This window comes from Mixophyes fleayi, chromosome 8, assembly GCF_038048845.1.
Source record: "Mixophyes fleayi isolate aMixFle1 chromosome 8, aMixFle1.hap1, whole genome shotgun sequence".
Lineage (NCBI taxonomy): Eukaryota > Metazoa > Chordata > Amphibia > Anura > Limnodynastidae > Mixophyes > Mixophyes fleayi.
In genome coordinates this window covers 98,646,102-98,670,003 of record NC_134409.1, presented here as the reverse complement: position 1 = coordinate 98,670,003, position 23,902 = coordinate 98,646,102, and the positions used below count along the sequence as shown (strand labels likewise).

The 23,902-nt window shown below is 39.8% G+C and overlaps 1 protein-coding gene across 1 annotated transcript in view; it reads left to right on the top strand.

Moving 5' to 3' along the window:
- Window positions 1-4,593: 4,593 nt before the first annotated feature.
- GALR3 (galanin receptor 3) overlaps window positions 4,594-23,902 on the top strand; it is a 33,258-nt gene continuing 13,949 nt past the window's right edge. Inside the window, exons 1-2 of the mRNA XM_075182990.1 lie at window positions 4,594-4,680; window positions 6,265-6,633. Coding sequence (XP_075039091.1) covers window positions 6,287-6,633 — 347 coding nt within the window. The 5' untranslated portion in view covers window positions 4,594-4,680; window positions 6,265-6,286. The remainder of the gene's footprint in view (window positions 4,681-6,264; window positions 6,634-23,902) is intronic.

The window sequence follows — 23,902 nt, the reverse complement described above, 5'->3', positions numbered from 1 at the left end:
CACCTTGTCTGTTTCCAGGTCTGGGAGCGTGGCTGAGGGAGAGTCCCCCATAGGAGAGAGCTGCAGGGAATCTAGTGCTAGAATAGGTGAGCCAAGTTTCTGTAATTTCAAGGAGGTTGAGGGATTTAGAAATTAATAGATCATAGATGGATGTAGGTTTGTTACAAACAGATCTGGCGTTCCATAGTGCACAGAAGAAGGGAAGAGAGGGTAGAGGAAATATGTGGATAAGGTTGACAGGATTGGTTGGCTGGTTTTCGGAAAACCAAGCCCGAGTATCTCTGTTAAGAACTGAAAGGTTGTACATGTTTCTGAATAACAGATTGTCTCATATTCTGTTATGGCCCACGACCACCAAGGATGAGCTTTTAGAACAGTAGTGTAGAGATCTTCACCTTTAGTAGCCACCTTTCCCGTAGAGCTTTATGTGCTCACAGGTACTCAGATGCCCCCAGGTCTTAGGCTCAGAGAAGTAAAAGCTCATTCAAGATGGCCACAGCACAGATGGAACCGGGGGGGCGCTGGCCTAGACTGGAGCGGGTGGTCAGAGGCAGGCCGAGGTCTGAGGTCCTTAGCAAACAACGAAGTCTAGAATACAATGCCAAAAGGTCAGGGTCACAGGCAAACAGCGAAGTCCAGAATACTAGCCAAAAGATCAGGGTCACATGCAAACAGGCAAGTTCCAAGGTACAGGCAAGGGTCACAACAGCAGATCAGGCAAATAAGAATCCAAGAACAGGTCAGCACAGGACTGGAACGCTATAACCGGCAGGGAGGCTAAGCCCTAACTGCCTTAAATACAGAAGATAGCCAATCAGGACCCGGCCTTATAACTATGCCCAGATGCTGCCTAACAAATTAGTGCCATATTAATTAGTCTGCAGGCTGTGTAAGTTTCTGCGCACGCGCCCAGCATTGCCAGGACGCAGCACTCAGAGTCTCGGCGTCCGGCTGTTGCCCTAGCAACGGTCGGCCCGGAAATCGGAAGTGACGTCCCGGTCGTCATAGCGGCGGCCTGGACTCCAGAGAGGAAGGAGGGGGTGAGTCACAGCGTTGCCCGCGGATGCCGCGGCTCTCTAACAGTAGGGGGCATGATATAGGGCTGCATATACAGTTGTGGCAATCATCAAGGAGATGGCCGGGACGCCAGGCAGCGGTGAGATCTGACTTATATCTCAAATATTAGTTGTATATGTTACGAGCCGCGGCGGTGTCCATAGCCGCTGTGGCTCGTAACATATTCAACCAATATTTGAGATATAAGTCAGCTTGCAGGTGCCTCATTTATTTTTAATTGCTTGGTGGTGGCTAACACTGAATCTCCTTCTTGATAATTGTTGCTTTTCTCATTATTGTAAAGCCATGACCTTTCACCTCTACAGATTTGCTACATTACAATATTCTTGTATATGTTAGATATGGCTCTACTGCCCTCTATGGCTAAAGCCATACCGTTTTTTGTCCTCTTTTTGCACATGGCGGATGAACGAAGTGAAGCTTTTGTGACAAAAGCCTATGTTCTTTGTGAAATCGTCAGAACAACACTAGCCACATGAACTGTGCAATTCCTAGATGTCAGCAATTGGTTAAATAAAATTTTATATTTTGTATCCAGTTTCTACTCTCCTTGTAAATGAAAATTATGTAATTATTAATTATTAGGAAGATTAATATGCTACAACAACATGCATGTACACGAGGGAGTCGAGATGGGTGTTGCAATGTTTATAGCTCTAATGCTGAAAGTGGGGTGGCATACAGGAGCGTACGGAGCAACAAGTAGGGCCCACAATAGCAATTCTTGAATGGATCTTACCTTAGTACCTCATTGAGAAGTTTTAGAGTCTTAAATTAGTTCATGTGATTCTTGTTACGGTCTCTAGTGCTTGTAAATGATTGTAAAAAAGTGTATCTGAGCCGCACAGCGATGGCAGCTTGAGAGTAAAAGGAAGTTTCCTGCTTCCAACACATAAACGTCAAGAACTGACTGTTCAATTGCAGCATAATATATCCCACCCATTGACAGGTGCCATTGTAATGAGACAATCAATGTTATTCACTTCATTTGTCAGTGGGTTTAATGTTGTGGCTGATCAGTGTGTGTGTGTGTGTATATATATATATATATATATATATATATATATATATATATATATATATATACAGTTTATAGTATAACCACACACACACATTGCAAAGAGTATATTACACTGCCCATCTTTCCAGACCAGTCTCAAGAGATGCCCCATAGTGTATAAAATTGTTTTATTTGCTAATTATATTGGAGGAAAATATTATATTTATCTAAAATATACCCAGCTGAGCAGACACTGTAACACCTACGTATAGTTAAGCTGTTTCTTATTGATTTAAGTTGTTAATATGTTTGACATCACATGACATAAGACAATGCTTTCTCATGGATTTCTGTGATACTCACCTTGCAATATAATCATGTACTTGTGCTGTAACATTGTTTTTTTCTTCAATACCTGACGTATGCCCTTATTTTCCACTTTTCTTCAACCTTGTCTTTATTTGTATACATTTATAAAAACATATCAACGAAGCAAATTGAGAAAACACCTCCAAAGACATTTTTGTCTGTGGAGCTGGTAGACTAAGCTTTTACTGCTGCTATGGCTATTCTTAACCCGACAGTGCCAGGTCTTTCCTGCATGAATCATATTTGATGCTGTGAAAGGAAAGAGGGAGGTTTTGATTGCTAAAATCTATAATGAATTCTTGAAGTCCACATTCAAAAGGGAACTGGGGCAAATAGAGATGACTAATTCCAGATACTGATCTGATTTCGGCATAAAAATAGCCAACACCTCAGTAAATCTGGATGTAAGGGTCTGTTGTTGGAAATAGCATTATACATTCCTACTATCTATGAAGATACATGGGCATAGCACTTTATAGTATTCCATAATCAATGCAAAAGCCCAGATGCTAAACCGTGATACGTACAGATTATACTTAGTATGTTTGCAGGATTTGTGGAGAGGCCACATATTCACATAGTCATGGACCTACGGTGGCAGAATTGTAAGGGGTGTTTTCTTTAGTTTGTGTTAATAACTTCTGAATTACGTATGTAAGCAATTAAAGAAATGGAGGCATTTATTTAATATATGCTGAACCTATATGTGTTTTTATTTCTTACAGGTGGTATGTAATATAGTGTGGAAACAAGGAACATTATGGCTGAAGAGTGACCGCACAGAAAAACTGGCCAAGGGGAGCACAAAATGCAATAATGGGTCTGTATGCTTGTGTTCTCCTTTAATTTGACAACAACCACTCTGATCTTATTTCCAAAATGAAAATTTATTTTTCATTTTGTCAACATTCATTTTAGCTTTTCATGTCAGAAAACTATTCACTATTTGCTTCACCGCTATGAGCTGCGTGGGTCATTTTCCTGGATTACTTTCACATTGCAAAACATGGTTGATACATACATCCTCAAAGAGGGTTTTATATTTGTGAAGGTACTTTGTTCTGGTGGCTAAACTCAACAATGATCTGTGTCCAAAAGGAACACCTTTGAGGATTTCCAGAGTAGTGTGAGTGAATCCCAACATTATGTCTTGTAATTTAGATGCTTTAAAAACTTGGTTCCACATATTGGGCCTGATTCATTAGGGAAAGTAAAGCAAAAAAATTAGTAAATTTGCACCTTGGCAAACCCATTTTGCACTAGAGGGGGAGATAAATTTAAAATGTGGGGACAGATTTATAGTTGGAGTAGGGCATGTCCTATATTAACTTTATATTTCTGTGTATTAACTTTATATTTCTGTGTATAAAAAGAAGCTATCAAGTATTTGTGTGCTACATGATAAAACAGCCAGGCATGACCTGAGATAATAATTAGATGCATCTCTGTCGAGTATACACATAGAGTTGCTTCAAGACCATGTTCAATCAATTCTCTAAAAGTTTTACCCAGTTTAAAAAAAACAAAGTAATTGCTCACATTTCCATATGTTATGGGACTATAAAGTACTTAAGGTTAGTATTTAAAGTGCAACATTATAGTTATCATATTATGCAATATGGTGAATACTTTATGTAGTATGAAATGGATAAACCTGCTCAGCAACAGAGAATACATAGAAATTGTATCCATGCCACTATGTAGTTATGGCATAGGATCTACAAAAAGAAATTGTAAGGAACACATGGCATAATAATATGCAAAATTAGACATAAACTATAAACAGCATAGCGCATGCTATAGATGGAGAAAACACACATTGAGAGACACCAAGGTAAGCGATAGTGAGAAAGAGACAGAAGTGAGAAAAAAGGAATGCAATTGCACATCAAATTTCTCATAGATTCTTTTCTGTGTTGACTAAAACAGATAATGTAGAAACAAAGATACATATAACAATATGTTAGTACACAGAAGAACAATACATAATTTGACTCCTTGACTCACATGGACATAAAAAGAGAATACAACTGATACAGATGTCATGCAATCGACACACAGACTGAATGAACTGTCTATTTGCACCAAGCCAGCCCCTTTGAAAATGAAGAAAGGGGGGAAAAAGACTGTGAAAAGGGAGGGATAGAGTGAGTGTGAGAGGAGGAGGAAGCAGAAGAGAGAGCTGAATAGAGAGAGAGAGGGAGATGAAACAAGTACAGCAGCTTAGGCAGGAGGTAAGGAGAAAAATATCTTTTATATACGCATTGTACACAATGAAACACTGTTTAGAAACACCACCTGTACACCCAGTTTTATGTACACAGGAGAGTCACAAAGACTTCCATACACACTGGTTTACATGTATGCAGTGTCTGCAGGCATGTGCTAAAGATAAAATGTAATTAACTAGGGAGAAATCTTGGGGCACACATCTGTGCATCAAACTGATAGTGATACTGTATTGATATTGATATACATATATATTATAGACATTTTTAGTATAGACTTAGGAAGAATAATAAGCTGAAAGTGAGAAATAGAAAATAAACTGTAATATATTTATATGCAAAGTACTCAGACATACCTTTAGCAGTGTATCTTTCTGGACATTTAAATATGTACCTGTAGTGATTCTTATTTATATAAAGAAATTGTGGCTACATGGAATATATATGATTATTTATATTTTGTGGAGTTTTATGTGATTAGTTATTGAATGCTATGGGGATAATTATGTAGGTTGCTATAGTTTCTACAAAAAAATGTGTGGCTATAATTGAATAGTGATGTGAAGGTATGTGCAGTATAGTTGTGTTTGGTTCTACCGTGCAGTTACATTAGGGTCTTTGAAATGTTGGTATTTTAAAAATGTGTCAATGGTAATTGTACACTTGTATGTAGAAATAATTACTTGTGTTAGACAGACAGTATATTGATGTATTGTGTGTAAATACATATGTAGATATACAATTTTATAGAACTATAGTAATCCTTTGATTTATAATGCAGACCTGTGTGTTTAGATGTGTGTTTTATGACTATTTACATGTTTATACATGCATTTTAACTAGAAATGACAGATGCTGTACTTTGCAGTAGAATCACATATTTAAGATTATTAGCTATTATGTTGGTGTGTATTTAAATATATATACATTTGTTTGCATAAGGCTAGACAGTTGCCTTTAATTTTTGTTTGTTTTTATTAATTTAAATTACTGTGACATATTTTCCTAAATTGTGGTAAAAGTTTGGATGAGTGTTATCTTAGAATGAGTTTTCTTGTGTATCTGATATTTATTTGTGTCTGGTCTCCTGTATAATTTTTGGTTGTGAAATTAATGTGCTTTGTGTGTCATGCCACCAACGATCTTCAAAAGAGTCACCTACTTTGCTAAAGATATAAATGGATGTCTGTTATATGGGAGCTTTAAATGGATAGGAAATCCTAGATTGCACTGTAACATTTATTGCAAAGCAGCCAGGGAACTGGAAAGCTGCGGTGGGCCTAGGCAAGATGGTCATGCCAAGGTAGAATGTGAGCCAATCAGATGGCTCTCACATTCAGTTCTGGTAGGACTCTTCAGCCAGTTATCACCTACTACTGTCCAGTTCTCCACATTGCGATAAGTTATGATACAGCTATGTGTTTCCTACTACTTACTTCTTACATTAAACAAATCTTGACCTTACTAATTTTTGCACATCACAAAATGACTTATAGACATTGTAGGTAGAAATTAATTTATATGATTTTTTTTAACTCAAAATGTGCCAGTCTATTATAATACTGTCCCATGTTCCTTTATCCTCCACAGGGCTGGTGAATGTGTCAGAGCAATGTCTCAGGCATGGAATGGCTCAGTATCATCGGAACTGCCCCCCGGAGGAATCATTGTGCCCGTGGTCTTCTCTCTGATATTTGCTCTGGGAACTGTGGGGAATGGTTTAGTATTGGTCGTGCTTCTGAGGAATGGGCAAACCAAGTACAACACTACCAACCTATTTATTCTAAACCTGGGGGTAGCTGACCTGTGCTTCATTCTGCTATGTGTCCCCTTCCAAGCAACCATATATACCCTGGATGGTTGGCTATTTGGAGCTTTCCTCTGCAAAGCTGTTCACTTTTCCATTTACCTGTCCATGTATGCCAGCAGTTTCACATTGGCTGCCGTCTCAGTTGACAGGTAAATCAGTCATTCACTTATTACTTTTCTCCAATTGTCCATATTATTTCTTAGCCAACATTTTGCTCAATCGTGTATCATTCTCTAAGTGGCTGTACCTTGGCAGAATCTATCTGACATTCTCTTTCGAGCATCTCTCTGTCTAGCTGCAGTACTGGTCTCAGCATCTGTCATTGTTCTCCTTTATTTCACGTCCCTCTCTATCATCTCTCTGTCATTTTTTATCATCAGCAGACACCTCTCCAGTCCTTGTGCATGTCAGGAATACCTTGTCAGCTATGCATGCCTGTTAAAGGTTGCTCGATCAATCTATTAAGTATACCTGTCCCCCTGGACCAATTAACGTACAGATCACTTTACTGTATTCATTTGCTACTCCTTGCCTTTGCCCTTAAAAAGTCCATTCTCTTATTTTTATTCTTCAATATACTGTGCTCCTTCCCCGAGTTGATGTCTTGCCATGAATACGTTAATTGATCAAGTACTTCTGTGCTTGAGTTCCATAAGAAAATCTATTTGGAATGTATTCTGTTCTTAGCTCTTTCCAACCAATCTCTCCCTATAGATTAGTAAATCCCTCTTCTCTTCTTGTTGACTGCCTATCTTTTCTTTCATTGTCCATTTGTATCAATATTCATATCTATGCTGTGGATATTAGAATGTCTTATTAGAGATGTGGTTATGAAGGATGGTAGCATACCTGAAATACGTGAAATATCATATTATTTATAAAACGCCAATATGTTATGAAGCGCTGAACATTGAGGGGATAGGGATACAAATGACATACAATGACATGAAAGAGAATGTAAGGATGACCCTGTCCATATGAGCTTACAATCTAAAATGAAATTCTAATATACATGCCATTATCCTGCAATTAGTATGTGGGGACATTTAATTCCTCCAATTGTTTAACTGACATTCCTGCTATGCAGTCTAAAACCTGTTCCTTCAGGATTGAGTATATTTAACCATGTATTTATTTCTTCTTACTGAATCAACATTATCACTTTAAAGTTTTTAAATTACTCTATTTACCTGTCATAACAATCCCAGCACATTCATTCTAACCACAATAAAAGGGGCAGCTACAAAAGACAGGCTATTTAACTATGTGTTCAAGTTTGCATTTCAGTCAACAATGGCAGAATGAGACTTATTTCCACACAATTTCTTTTAAAACTTGTGGATACGAAATTCTGCTTATAAGGGATTGTCGAATCTAGCCTGAATGCAGTTCCAGTACTAAACATGCTAGCTAATGCTGTTGTCAGGTCCTTACAATCTTATCTCTAGTCATGACAACTACACATATTTTAAATACCATTTAGCTTGACAATTGTGACTCTTACTAAAATATATTTATTGATGGTTAAAAAAAAAAGAGAATAGAGCACCTCAGTTGTCCACTGTGTGACATGTGATTTAGCATCATGTCACATGATCACCAGGAAGAATTAACAAAATGGCTGGTGCCATTGCTACAGTCCAGCTTTATCATTGGTATCAGACTAACCTTTCCTAGTGTACTCTAGCCAATCAGAGGTTAATAGGAAAAGCAGCCTTTGCAATCCCTGACAAAACTCCTTTGTAGCAGTAACATGTGAGAATGAACAGCTGAATGGCAAATTACAAGTAAAGATTAGCACTCCATCATTTGAGGTTGCGTTGACAATAAATGGCTATAAAATTGCATTTTGAAACTATATGGTGAGATATGAGTTTATACGGGGCATTATATGAATTTATTATAGCATTATAGTTATTAGGTGGGTGTGGGATACACTGTATATGCTCAGGATGCATTCCACAATGTGACAATTTTTATACATAAAAAACATACTAAACAAGGCCACCCACATATGTGGGGCAGGAATATGTAATGTTGTAAAACAGTTATTAAAATCATTACAGGCTAGAAGAATGGATGTTCTCTCTCAACAGTATAGAGCAGGGATTAAACAAGAAGAGCATTAAACATGTGAAATGTTCAGAAAAGTTAGGTAGTTCAGTCTATTGAAGGAGATACATTTATGAACATCTTAATATTTATATTCTCTTTTAGAACAAACAAATATACAATTGTATGCTGAGATTGTCTAAAATTGTCCATGTAATAAGATTTTGGTTGGTCCACTTGGCCCTATCCTAAACCATCAAAATTCTTTTGCACTCAATAATTTTCCAATTAGATATGATCCAGCAGTATGGAAAGTCAGGTAGGTCTATGACTGCCATCATCACATATATGAAGTCATCAACCAACTCTATAATGGTACAGTAAAATGAGTAAACCATTTTCATTGCAGAGCAATCCTATTGGATTATTACAGTTCGATCAGATCAGCGTAATATGGCCATTCACATATGTGGCCACATTGCTCACAGATCTCACCAGATTCCATAGATTGAGGCCGGCAAGTAACATATAGTAACATATAATATATAGGCAAATTGCTTGATACAATTATTAATGTGGCTCTTAGAGTGGTGTAAACAATTACAATACAGCCAGCTTGCTTTTCACACTGCCTGTTAATTGCAGTCTGGGTAATTTACATAAGCAGCTGGAAGAATTTAGCTGCATTTCCTTGATTTCTTGTGCTTGTATACTTGCATACATATACTTGCATCAATTGTAGATCTTTTTAGGAAAATGTAGATAATCATAATTATTATTTTATAAACATTGATAAATAGGCCTATTAAATGAGAAACAAGTCATTAGTGAAAATCAATGCTCTAACCACATAGCAGACATTCTAGAATGCAGTAAAGAGATTATTAGTATGGTACCTTTAGGATTTAAACTGGAACAACCTTTGGGATAGATGAGAGTATAAGTGTCATACAGCTAGAACTGGAAATTTTGAATCTCTACAAATGCTTATTATAGGTTTTATTTTTGCATAATTTGTACTGCAGTTTTTATGAAAGGATTAAAACCTCTAAGACTGGATGCCTCAGGAGATTGGAAACACAGTACATCTAGATCTCTTTCACAGTTAGGAGATTGGGGGCATGGCACTATTAAGAATGAATACTTCAGGGGATTGAAATATACTGTGTGCATTTCCCTTTGGACTAGGATACATTGTACTGATCTTACTGTATTCTACCATGGGGCATATTTACCATATTGGCAGATGATGTATTATTGCGGTGTGCTATCGCATAATGGCTTTGGTAATAGTCTTTGCTCTTTTTTGCTAACACCTTATACAGGTGTGAGCAAACAAGACCAAAGTTTTCATTACTATAATTGCTGGTAATACGCACATAAATAAGGAACCTCATGTTTAATTGAATAGGCCCTTATGAGTGACAGTTTTCTTTCCTACTTTTTTTTGCCTATGGATCTGTGTCCATCAGCTACTAATGCAATGCAAACTAGGTGAGGCTGGCACAAGTGATATATTTAGGACAAGAATTCACATACCACCAGGGCAGAATAACCTATATATATGTCCGTGATGTCACTGAGTGGCAGGCACATGAAAGATTGTTATAAAATAAATAATAATAACAGAAATGATAAAGCACTTATTTTCTTATGTCAGCTTGTAAATAAATTGTTAGCACTGGTTGGTGATGTTCTCTCTGATACTAAGGGCTAGATTTACTAAGAATCGAGTTTGGTGGTGGTTTTAAACCGCTACAGATCGCCGGCATTTTAGTGGTCCAAGCCACCGCATTTACAATAGGGCGTTTTGAGATTGTGATTTAAAATGGATGATGATGTGTAGTAAATTGAAAAAGCTAAGCTTTGTCCTAACCGCCAGCGGTTTGGCCATCCAAAAGACAGAATACCCGCTTCTGAATGGTTTGATAGCTCAAACATGCTGTTTGAGCTATTTTGCCTTTCAGAACATGAGAGAAAGCACCAGTGACATTTAAATTATTTATTATTTATTTATTAAGAGACAAAATGAATTTAATATTAGCTTATGGGGAAATGTATTTATTTTTCATTATATTAAGGGGACAAAATTATTTAATTATTATATTATTCGGGCACTATTTAATGCCAAATTGTGCAACATAAATAATTATATCCACCATTAACAATCAGTTAATATTATTATATATTCACATTTCCCGAATAATATAATGCTACAATAGTGTCCCCTTAACAAAATGTTTAAAAAATCCCCCAAAAGTTAATATTAAATTAATTTTGCCCCTTAATCAATTAATAATGATTGCCCAAATAATGTAAATGTCAATGGTGCTTTCTCTTATGTTCTGAATGGCAAAATAACTCAAACAGCATACAGTTTGAGCAATCTCGCCACTCACAAGCACCTCTTTTATTTTGGCCATTAGAATGGCAGCTTTGTGGCGGTTTTGCAAACCCCAGTTTAGCAAATCTGGTGGTTTGTATGTTCATCATTGTTAGAATCGGGATGGCGATTTGTAAAGTGGTAGTTTTTAAAAATGTCAATTCTGGTCTTTTCAATGGCAGTTTGGGCTTTAGTAAATTATTTAGTAAAAATTAGTCGAAAACCGGCGGTTTCACCAAACAGCTCTTTAGTAAATCTATCCCCAAAACTAGAGTGTGTAGTATCTGAGATAAATATAAGGATACGTGGTATCACAAATCACGTCACTTTTAACCCATACTTGTAACAAAATAATGAAATCACATTATAGTGCCACAGGGTTCGGACTAAAATACAGCGATCTGCAGCAAATCGCCTTATTAAGGCCCCTGTCCCTCCCACTTCCTAGTGATCTGAGCAAAATGGCTACTTTCCTAGGGCCTTGGAGAATAGGCAAGTATGGAATATGATTAGTGAGACCTTTAATATTCAATGAGAGGTTCATGAATCTAAAGTAAGACTAGTGTCATACTATGTTCTGTGTCTATAATGTTTAGTCCATTTTTGCATACCCTCCCAGAATTTCCGGGAGACTCACAAATTTTAGGTAGCTTTCCTGGACCCCTGGGAGAGCTGGGCTTTCTCCCAGATCTTGATGAAGTGAGTTGGACAGTGGTCAAATTTCCATGATTTGGTGAGCCATGCTCCCCCTCCCCTGTTTTTGTTACTTGAGCAGAAAATCCCAGAGGGGGAATACAAAAGTTGGCAAGTATGGTTTAATCAGATCCAACTTTGAGATTTCTAAAACTTATTTCAGGGAGATTATGCAAGTAAATAATAAGTCCTCCCATGCAGCATAGGGGCTCAATCGCTTGTGACAATGGGGTGAATAAATAGAGCAAATCAAAAAGAAAGCCCTATCACTACGATAAATGTTTTATCGTATTAATAGGGTTTGATAAAAAGGTTCTAAGTTCTTTAACTATCCAAAATCTCTACATCAAATGTTAATTTTACATTTCTAATAAATTAATAAACAATAAATAAATAAATAAATATGTAAAAGAACAATGAACTTGTACTTACTTGTAGTAAAAGATGATTCACTTGAGTCAAGAGGATCCTCATTCTTGTAAAACGCTGATATATGCACATATGGCTAGTGCACCCAGGGGCAAACACAGGGTTTGAGGTGGGAGGTTTCCACATCACACCGCCAGTGGACATGACCAGCATGCAAAGAGGTGTGTCAATCATTGAGAAAAGTGCTAAGATGCTCTCCAACTCTTCAAATCCCTTTCAAATACATGGGCATTGCTGCATGCACACAGCTCCCCCTTCTTGAGCAGAGCAGTGTGAAGCAGCACATATCGCCCAACTGCCCCTGTAGTCAGGACAAAGCCCTGACTGAGTGGCTCAGTCCTCAAAATCTGGACTGACCTACCAGAACCAGGATAATTGGTAGACCGTCCGGCTCACTCCTACCTGTTCTTGATGCTTTTACTACTTGTTGCTGTTGCCCATGTCTTAAGCTCAGATGTGCTTGTCTGGATCCTGGAAAGTTGGGTCCCTGTTTGGAAAAAGGATAGGTATACGAGATATAGAAAGCAAAGCAATGAGTGAACACTGTAGGGCTTCCTCCCTCTATCCAGTGCTACATTAAATCAAAAGCACCCATGTTTTATTATTAGTCCTTCCAAGTGTGTAGCAATTTTAAAATGTAGACGGGCTTTACATCTGCACAAGGAAAATCCCAGCAAGTAATGGATGGAAAATTCTATATGAAGGAAACAGTCCAGTGAGTCTTTCTGAGCTTTACATGGAACTGTCTCTACTATAATTCCATTAAAGAGGTGAAAGTATAATTGCAATATTAGTCCTGCAGTGTATAATGCTTCTAAATTTAATTAATGACCACATGCAGTTTGAGTACAAACCTTACAGTAATTCAATTTTAAAACCACTGAGGGGCGCTTTAAAGTCATTTTTTAAATGGCACTTTTATTTTTTTTAGCTTTTTTTATCAATGATTTTTATTGAGATTTTCAAATGCATATAGGGCGATACAGAAAGCAAAAATGGTGGGAAAACAAAGGGTACACAGGGAATCCCCACACATGGCTTCAAAGCGCTGGGAATCTGTGGTTCTACAGAACCACCGCATAGTAAATATACCCCCAACCATTTTTTCTCTATGGGTGCAGATGTATTTGTCATAGAGATCCACTACGTGCTGCGCAACTTTCCACTGAAGTCAATGAAGGGATATGGCATGTGTGTCTTGTCTGTTGTATACCACAAACCACTCACAATTGACTTCCATTGTCTTTTGCAGTTTGACACTTTACCAACTGATTACATAACTGCAGAATGCTTATATTCTAATTGGTTACACTCCTTTTTTTCAGAAAATAATCAGGATTCTAACTTAAAAATCTAGATGGACCATTAGCGCAGCAGGCATTATTTTTTGTCCATCCTGCATTTGAAATTAGTGCTGCAAGTACTAAAATCCCACTCTGATTTCTGCTTTTAGTGAAAACAGAACAGGACAGAAATATTCCTGCAACTGTATCCTTCAAAGAAATAAATGGCTGGAAGCCTGCTGTGTATACGAAAAATTTCCCATGCAATCACAACCTTATCTCCAATATTTTGTGATAAGCTTCTGAAACTTTACATATTTACTTGTGAATGTTAACAGTAGCTCTTTTTTTATACATATTTTAGGATCATTAGATCTTTAAAATCTGTTCTGCTTCTCATTGGATAAATGACCTTTGTTCTATATCTAACCAGCTTAGTCCCTGCCAGTGTCAGGTTATAGGATGAATGAATGGATTATGCCTTCAGAATCTGACCAGCAGCAGATTTGCATGGATTTATACCCAAACTGCAAGTTTTGGCATCTGTTAAAGTATGTTGGATGGAACGTCTAGGACTGGTTGACCTTACAGAATTTGCAAAGGTTTATGAGTGCAACAAATACACCTTAGTTTAATATGCAATTGACCAATAAAAAGTTTAATAAATAGAGGTAACATATAGGTCTGAATTTAAAAGTGTAAGTAGAAAAATATAGTGTAGGACATATTTATGCACAGAATGTACACAGAATAATACATATTTCCATATAAGTGTATAAGTCAAAATCAGCAGTATGTGCTTACGTCAGCTATCACATCTCTATCACATCCCGTGATAGAGAAAATAGTGTCTTGACAGTTACTAATAAATGTGAAAATAACATTTTCCATATAGAACATAATTAAATACAGACACCTCTACAATTGTTGTTTTCCCCTTTAATAAACCAAGGGGAATCTATTTTCCTGCAGTAATCCAAATGGAAATGACAGTAATGTGAATAACTGCAACAAGTTGATATAATGTAATTAGTACTATAGGCTGAGAGGTCATCATTCTATCAGGAGCATCTAGTTAGTGCTGCTAATGGTCATCATCATCATCATCATTGTAAATCTTTACATCAGCACTCCAGTACCCACTAGAGATAAGTTAATGAAGATGCTCTAATTGTGTCACACTTATGTGCACACACTCTTATTGTAGGAAGCTTAGGCTTACCTGTGTTACAGGTGTAAGGAGAAGCATTTCTCTGATGTACAAATATGTACATAGAGATGCATTTTTGGTACACATGTGTAGTACGGAAATACTTATCTTACATGAACAGGGCCAGATAAAGGGTCAAATGGGCCTGGGACTGAAAATTATAAAGGGCCTGTTGTGACAAGTGCCATCCCATCGGAGGTATGGCCAGTGATGTGTGGGTGTGGCCTGATGTGTGTGGGCGTGGCCAACACCATGGAGGGCATAGCTTGCACTTCCCTCCAGACACTTACATCTCACTCCCATGCATGTATGTAAAATGAAGAGTGGAAATACATCCCAGCTGTTCCTCATGCTGGGACAAGCTCTTGGCTAATCAAGATAGTCCCCTAAAATCAGGACCATCCTGATGGAATCGGGACAGTTAAGAAGTAAAGTTACGTTATTTTATTGACCATTGAAGACAAAAATACAAACAATGGTTGATTATTTTTATTTATAAAGTGCTTTTTATCATCAATAATTTTTAAGTTTTTGCAAAATATTTGGGATACAGAATAAAAAAGGCGGGGATTCAACAGGGGGAATATAAATCCACAAATTCTGAAAATAGAAAAGACAGCAATAAAATAAACCATTGCAATGCACATCATAGAAACATAAAACGTCTAAATGATGCCGTGGGGGGAATCACTAATCCTCCTGGGGGGAATCAGGTAAAGCCAGGAGCGAGTGGGTGGGAAAGGAGGAAGATGACTCTCTATTTGCATCCGCTCCCTCTGTAACATATACATGCTACTTGAACCACTTCATGATAGGGGCTGCAGCAGAAGTGGAGTATGGCATGTCTATTGTCTCCATATCAAAGCTGTACTGTATTTTACAAATAATTCAAGCAAGCGTAGGGGATTTATAAAGTGTTTCAACAGAAACATACAAGAAAATTGCTTATTTTTAGGTTTTTAACATTGAACAAAGTACAGAGTGCTGACAACTTAAGACAATTATTGTAGTGCTAGCAGACATGGACTTCTGCACATGCGCATTAGGGAGCTGTAGTCAACCAGGAACTACAATCCACAGGTTGCACTGAGCTGCTGCTGGAGGATTCAGTAAGAGCTTGCGAGAGGGGAAGGGGCTAAGGTGTGAGAAATTACTTTAAAACTGGCAGTAGAAGTGCAGCAGTGGAGAGAGGAGAAGGAGTGTGGAAAAGAGCAAGAAAAAACAGAGCTGACTGAGAAGTGAGTGTACCCCTGTACTATTGCTTGGGAGCAAAACAGAGGGAGCAGAGAGGCAGGACAGAGACTCTGAGAGTACCAGTAATCTGAGAAGAGGAGGGAGCAGTATCTATTAGACCCCTGTATACAGAGGAGTGATATTGGTAAATAGGAGCTGTAGGTGAGGGGAGTACACCCCTGTCAGTTTTTTAAAGTAAAAGTCTGGAATAAAGAAAATACCCCAGAGAGATATGGAGAGAGACACAGTGAGAAGAAGGAAAATATCTTTTTAAAAGAGAGAAACAACTGGAGTTCTGACTGTAAAAAGCCATCTTGGACTAAAAGGCTGATCGTTATATGGACAAGTAACATCTTATTATCTGTTTATTGATTTATCAGGACTCTGTATTATACCAGTAGTCAGATAGGGACTAGGTGGGAAGGCCTGAAGGTTGTAATGTAAATAAACCCTTTTGCTGAACTGGGATAATATTAACAAGGGATTAGTGCAGGGACAGTTAGTTAGGGAGTAGAGACTGAATTACATGTATGAGAAACTGTGCAGATTACCTCACTAATTTTTCAGTCACATACAAGAGAAATTCACAAACCTGTGGTGTGAGGAGCCTACGATATTGAAGTGACTATATGGTCATGTCTAAGGGACAGATGATGAAATCCAAAGTGTAAACATATATCTATTTATGCTGCTGAACTTATTTCATGTTAATTGTTTGATATTAGTTATATTTGCCAGATGATTGTAGTTTAAAGAGAGGTACCTCTTAGCAGTAGAATAATAGAGAAGAGAGAATATATATGTATGGTAGTATAGGTATTATATAGTACTATTTATCAATTATATACAATTGTTTGTTTAAACTACAATTTATATGTTTGATTTAAAATATTGGAAAATCCCTTTAGAAGCTTATACAACACTAATAAATGTGCCAGTGTGGCTTCTAAAGATAATTCATGTGTGATTGTCACGAACACGCTCCCAGCTGCCGTGACTTTGGGGTGTTCGCTGTATGAGGTCACACACGATATCAGCCCACAGTCTCTCTCTACCTATCACACAGGTTATAGACCTACATAATAGCCCCCAAACACAGCGCTCTCACACTCCCAGACACTTCAGGTTTGCCACCACCTATTGAATACGGGCAATAGGACCCCAATATTCTGTCCCACACTGGCACACAGGCTTCTAGCTATTCCCAGACTAGCAAGACCCACACCAGCAAGCACATGGTTACCTCTTCACACCTCCAGACTGTTACACAAATGTAAATGCAAGCACACACAGCTTGTAAATCAAATGTATCAACAAATCACACACTGGCATTCCAAAGGTTAACTTGGTCGAGCTTTCTCTTCTAACAGGCTAATGGATTCGTTAGAGTATCAAGGACACAACTTATTAAATTATAGATTTAATATCCAAAAATACAGGGCATACAGATAAAAAAATAAGGGGTTACATTCAGATTTGCACTTACATGAATTGCATTCTGGCCAAGGGAAATTTGGCTTGGAAGATGGACAGCTTATCAATGTGAATTGATTTCCCAAAAAGTCTGACAATTTTCTGTGTCTCGTCTCAGCTATTTAAAGACCTATCCCTGCCCCCAGGGGTTGTGGCCTGCGACACTTTTTCCAATCACCATTTGCCTGTTGCCTGATTTAGTAACCAATTCTACTATGTGATCTAACTTTCCTGTAAAGTATCACATCTATCCAATTTTATCATTAATAAATCCTCTCTGATTCTGTCCATCTTTTGATACCAAACATGATGACATTTTGACAATTTGACATACCTTTTCCAAAGATATGTGATTTTAGCTGTTCCCGGATACCCCCCGGTGTGATTTCTGCTCCTCAGTATGCAGTGGCACCCAAAATATGAACTAGACTGTCTCACAGTAGGAGCCTTTTGAAGCTGTCAAAGGTGACACACATTTTTTCACACTGGAATGTGCAAAGCCAGCAAATACATTTACATCAGACTTTCTGTCTTTACATTTTACACTTTAACTAAACTTATCAATGAATTCATTTGATATAACATATTTACACTGCAGTTATGATGTGTCCCTTATAAATAACTGCAAGCTCTCTATGTTCATGACAGTGATATTATTCATTTGTGTGTGCCTTTGGTCCAGTGAAGGGGGGTGGAGGGTCCCTTGGTCTCCCTCTGGTATAGCTACAACTAGGACACTATCCAAAGTAGACCCTTCGATAATCAGACCAAGGTGGAGGCACTGCTCAATCTGGAGTACAAGTTATTGTATTCATTTGCATACCGCACACACAAATTGATATATACACCCTAACAGGAAAAAGGAGTATTATATTTGGAGACACTGTTGAGATCGAGTCCCAAGCTCAGAGTTGCTTACAGAAAAGAACACAGTGCCATGGCGAGATTATCGCAAGAAGATGTGTACCAGTGGTGTGAGCAATTATCAAGAGATGCAGATAGTTGCTTTACACTGAGTGGTGAACTATCTGACGTCACAGATGAAGAAGTGGTGAAGATGGCTGCTGAATGCAAATGGATGACGAGGCTGAAAGTCATAGACAGGCAAGGTGATGGACAGAGTTTAGCGCATACTGTGCTACTGGATGGTCAAAATAAGTTAGACAGAGAACTAGCCAAAGAAGACCCTTCGGTAATCAGACCAAGGTGGAGGCACTGCGCAATCTGGAGTATAAGGTACTGAATTCATTTGCAGACCGCACACACAAATTGGTATATACACCCTAACAGGAAAAAGGGGTGTTACATTAATTTAAAAAAATAAACTTGAATCTAAGTATAAATATATATAAAAACATTGTCTATTGTATGTATCTATAATGATCACACACTTTCTGTCTGCAAACAACCTATTGAATCCTCTACAGTCTGGCTTTTGCTCTCAACACTCCACAGAGACTGCCCTGGTCAAGGTTGTGAATGATTTGATCACAGCTAAAACTAAAGGCCATTACTCTCTTCTAATTCTCCTGGATCTCTCTGCTGCATTTGACACTGTTGACCACTTTCTCCTCATGCAAACGCTACAATCCCTAGGTCTACAAGACACTGTCCTGTCCTGTCCTGCTTTTCATCCTACCTAGCTAATCTCTTTCAATGTTAATTTCTCTGGATCCACCACCGCTCCACTTCCTTTATCAGTTGGACTTAGTTCTAGGTCCTCTACTATTCTCTATCTACACCACTTCTCTTGCAAAGTAATACACTCCTTTGGATTTCAGTATTATCTCTATGCAGATGATACCAAATTTTATCTATCCTCTCCTGATCTCTCACCATCTCGCGTTACTGACTGTCTTTTTGCCATTTCATCTTGGATGACCTCTCACTAACTCAAACTCAATCTTTTAAAAACGTAAAACTTAGAATTAATAATATTCCCACCCACCAACAAAAGCTTGTTGCCTGACATTTCTGTTGATAACATGACCATAAATCCCACCCTGCAAGCTCGCTGCCTAGGTGTAATCCTTGACTCACAACTATCCTTTGTTCCCTATATCAACTCTATATATACATCATGCAGCATACATCTAAAAAAAACATTTTAAAAAAACATACATATCTCACACAGGACACCGCAAAAATGTTAATTCATGCACTCATCATCTCCCGCATTGACTATTGCAATTCCCTCCTTACTGGTCTTCCCAAAATCACATTCAAACCCCTGCAATCTATTTTGGACACTGCGGCTAGATTGATTTTACTTGTAAATCGACCTTCCTCTGCTAATGGAGCACTTACCCTTATGTATCAAACTCCCATTGACCCATATATTGTAAAATTGTGAGCAGGGCTCTCTTATTTCTTTGTCTGTATGTATTAACCAGTATTGTTTTATTATTGTTTGTTCCCATTTTTAAAGCGCTACGGACTTTTACTGTGGAATGATTGTTGGTGCTATATGGGTTGTTTCAGTACCTCAGAAATGTCACGGAACTAGGGTGTATGTAGCTTACTGGTTTCGACACTACTCACCAAAGAGGTGCGGAGTGTAACGTGTCCCAGGTTTTCGCCAGGAACCCCCGCAAGGGAGTATGGACTTTGCTGCGGGAGACACGCAGGTCGCGGTCCTCAGAGGGAGCAACCAGTGAAGCGATAGAATGGTAGAGGTGTCAGGCGGTCTGGGTCAAGCTGTGAAATCAGGAGATGCCAGTAGGGAAATCCGATATCGTGGTCAAGAACTTAGCCGGGTCAGAGATTAGGAGCACTGAAGATAGAAGAATGGTCAAACGTAGCCTGGGTCAATTCACAAGGAGCACTGGAAACAATGGTAGTCAGGATCAAGCCGTGTCACACACAGGAGACACAATAATACAGGAACACAGAAATTGCTGGAGATTAAAGACCTAATACTCTGGCACCCACTAGGTGCCAGAGCTGACAATTTATACTGTGGGGGGGCTGGCCTACCTATTGGCAGTGGTGACGCTGAACACCACCGCCAGAATCAGTGAGAAGTGCCCCATTGCTAGGCAACAGGACGCGTTGCCACCGCCTACCCGGAAGTTTGCCTGGTTGCCTGCAACCAGGCTCGCGTCGGCAGAAGCAGGCGTCCATCTCTGTGCGACGGACAAAGCACGGGGACGGCGCTTGACAGTACCTCCTCCCCTTCTTTTTCGGATAGGTCTTCCCTCAAGGAATTGTTTTAGTAGACGTGGGGCGTGAAGGTCCTCTTTCTCTACCCAGGATCTCTCCTCTGGACCGAAACCCTTCCAGTGGACCAAGAATTGGTGTCGTCCATGGAGAACACGGGAATCCAGGATACAACTCACTTCAAATTCTTCACCAGTCCGGATAGGAGCAGGATGATGAGGCTGACGATGGAATTTATTGAGTTTTAGTGGTTTAAGAAGAGAAACATGAAAGACATTGTGGATCTTCAGTGAGGGAGGAAAACGGAGCCTATAGGTCACTGAGTTGATAACGTGAGTTATAGGGAAGGGACCAATATAACGAGGAGCCAATTTTTGAGAAGGTACTCGCAATTTGAGGTTATGTGTAGACAACCATACTCTATCGTGAACCTGAAACAGAGGACTGAGCCTCCGATGACGGTCCGCAGCTTGCTTGTAGCGTTGGGAAGTCTCCTGAAGCTTGGTATTGGTAGCCGACCAAATTTGAGAAAAATTCTGAATTAAGCCATCAACAGCAGGAACTGGAGAAGGGACATGACTGGAGAAATCAGGGAGGGTGGGTTGAGTTCCATAGACAATAGAGAATGGAGAGGAACCAGAGGATTCATGATGATGAAAATTATTGGAGAATTCTGCCCAGGGTAGGAGATTAGACCATTCTGTTTGGTTGTCTGAAGAGAAGCATCGTAGGAAGACTTCGAGGTCCTGGTTAACCCGGTCAGTTTGGCCATTAGTTTGCAGATGATAGCCGGACGAGTACTTGAGGTTAGAACCAAATGTCTTGCAAAAAGCCCTCCAAAATTGAAAAACGAACTGAACCCCTCGATCTGAGATAATTTCACGGGGACAGCCGTGAAGTCTAAAAATCTCCTTTATAAAGATAAGAGTAAACTGAGAAGCAGATGGGAGAGCGGTCAAGGGTACGAAGTGGGCCATTTTCGAAAATCTATCATCTACCACCCAAATGGTAGTGAAACCGTTGCTGGAAGGAAGATCAGTGATGAAGTCCATGGATATACTTTGCCAAGGAAGGTCTGGAATAGGAAGAGGTTGCAGAAGACCTGATGGAGGCAACCTGGGGTTTTTACAACGAGCACAAGTGGCACAGGAGGCCACAAATTTCCGAACGTCAGCATGTAGTGCAGGCCACCAAAAACGCTGGTGTAGGAATTCATAAGTCTTCTTAACTCCAGCATGTCAAGATAACTTGGAGGAGTGTGCCCACCATAACATCTTGGGTCGTAGATTAGGCTCCAGGAAGGAACATCCCCTAGTGGGAGTCTTAGAAGCGGTCTTGGTAAGTGCAATAATTCTGGTGGGCGTTAGGATGGGGAGAGGCACCAAAGAAGTACATAGGTCGGTGTTATCAAAGGATCGGGACAGGGCGTCTGCCCGAATGTTCTTGCACCCAGGATGATATGTCAGAATTAGTTCAAAGCGTGCAAAGAAAGATGCCCATCGTGCCTGGCGTGGATTGAGACATTGAGCTTCGCTGATGTAAAGCAGGTTCTTGTGGTCTGTTGAGACTATAATTGGATGACGAGAGCCCTCTAATAGATGACCCCACTCTTCCAAGGCCTCTTTGATAGCGAGAAGCTCCTTGTCGCCAATGCCGTAGTTCTTTTCATGAGTCAAAAACTTCTTAAAGAAGAACCCGCAAGGAAGATGCACGCCAAGTTTCGATTTCTGGAACAGCACGGCACCAACACCGACGGCGGAAGCATCAACCTCCAGGTAAAAGGGTTCTAGTTGGTCTGGTTGAGAAAGGACTGGGGCAGACGAAAAGGCTTGTTTTAGAAGGTTGAAGGCATTCAGAGCATCGGGGGGCCAGCTTCTGGGATTGGCTGATTTTCGAGTCAGGGCAGTTATAGGAGCGATAATGGAAGAGAAGTTCTTGATGAATAGTTGGCAAATCCAATAAATCTTTGAATGGCCTTGGTGCCTTGAGGAAAAGGCCAACTAGTAATGGCTGATACCTTCTTCGGATCCATTCGCAGTCCAGAGCCTGATACAATATACCCAAGAAAGGGAAGTTGATCGACCTCAAAGACACACTTTTCTAATTTGCAGTAAAGCTGATGGGTTCGTAGACAGGATAAGACTTCTTTAACATGAGAGCGATGGGAGAGGATGTCGCAGGAGAAAATCAAAATATCGTCCAAATAGACAACAACGAAGTGGTATAGAAGATCTTGGAAGATTTCATTAACGAAAGATTGGAAGACTGCGGGAGCGTTACTAAGCCCGAAGGGCATGACCAGGTATTTGAAGTGTCCGTCCCGCGTGTTGATCGCTGTCTTCCACTCGTCTCCTTTCCGAATTCATACAAGATTATATGCCCTCGGAGATCCAGTTTGGTGAAAACTTGCGCACTGCTGATCCTGTCAAAAAGATCAGTAATAAGGGGCAAGGTTTTTGATGGTAATTTTGTTTAATTGTCGGTAATCGATGCAGGGGCGTAGAGACCCGTCCTTCTTTTTGACGAAAAAGAACCCTGCACCAGCGGGAGAGGATGATTTTCTGATGAAACCTCGGGACAGTTTCTCGGGGATATATTGTGACATGGCCCGAGTCTCCGGCAAAGATAAGAGATAAGTCCTGCCACGTGGAATCTATTTACCCGGAATTAAATCAATCGGACAGTCCCAAGGGCGATGGGGTGAAAGAATCTCCGATCTCTGCTTGGAAAAGACACCCTTGAAGGCCTGGTAAGCTGAGGGTAGAGTAACCTGATCGGAATGGGTCTGAGTAAGAAAAACTCGTGGACGAGGTGAGAGGATGCACTGGGTATGGCATTGTGGGCCCCAGGAGATAACTTCGGCACGAGCCCAGTCGAATTGCGGAGAATGGGCTCGGAGCTAAGGAAGACCCAGAATAAGCGGATTGACCGACTGAGGTAGCACTAGGAATTGGATCCACTCTTGATGTAGAGCTCCAATCAGCAACTGCACCGCGCTGGTAATGCTGGAGATGGTTCCGTTGCTGACGTGGTTACCGTCCACAGCCGTAAGGGTGAGCACTTGAGGAAGGTCCAGAATTGGTAATTGGAGCTGCGAAGCAAGAGAGGCCGAGATAAAATTCCCTGCGGCACCGGAATCCACAAAGGCAAGGATCTGCTGGGGTCCCTTAGGAGTAACTAATTGAACTGGCATAAGAAACTCAGGGTTGGAAGAAGAGTAGGGAGTGGACACAGCTACTCCTAAGGCGGCCTCCCTCTTACCGTCTAGGAGGAGGCGTCTCCCGGTCTCTTAGGACAGAGGCTTAACACATGACCGGACTCCCCGCAGTATAGGCATAATCTGTGCTTGAACCGTCGCTCGCGTTCTTCAGGCGTCAATCTTGAGCGGCCAAGCTGCATAGGTTCTTCCGTGAAAGATATGGGATTTTGGAAGTAAGGCGCCAAACAGGGAGTGCGTCTCGTTGAGGATCTCTCCGACGTTCTCTCCCTGAAACGCAGATCGA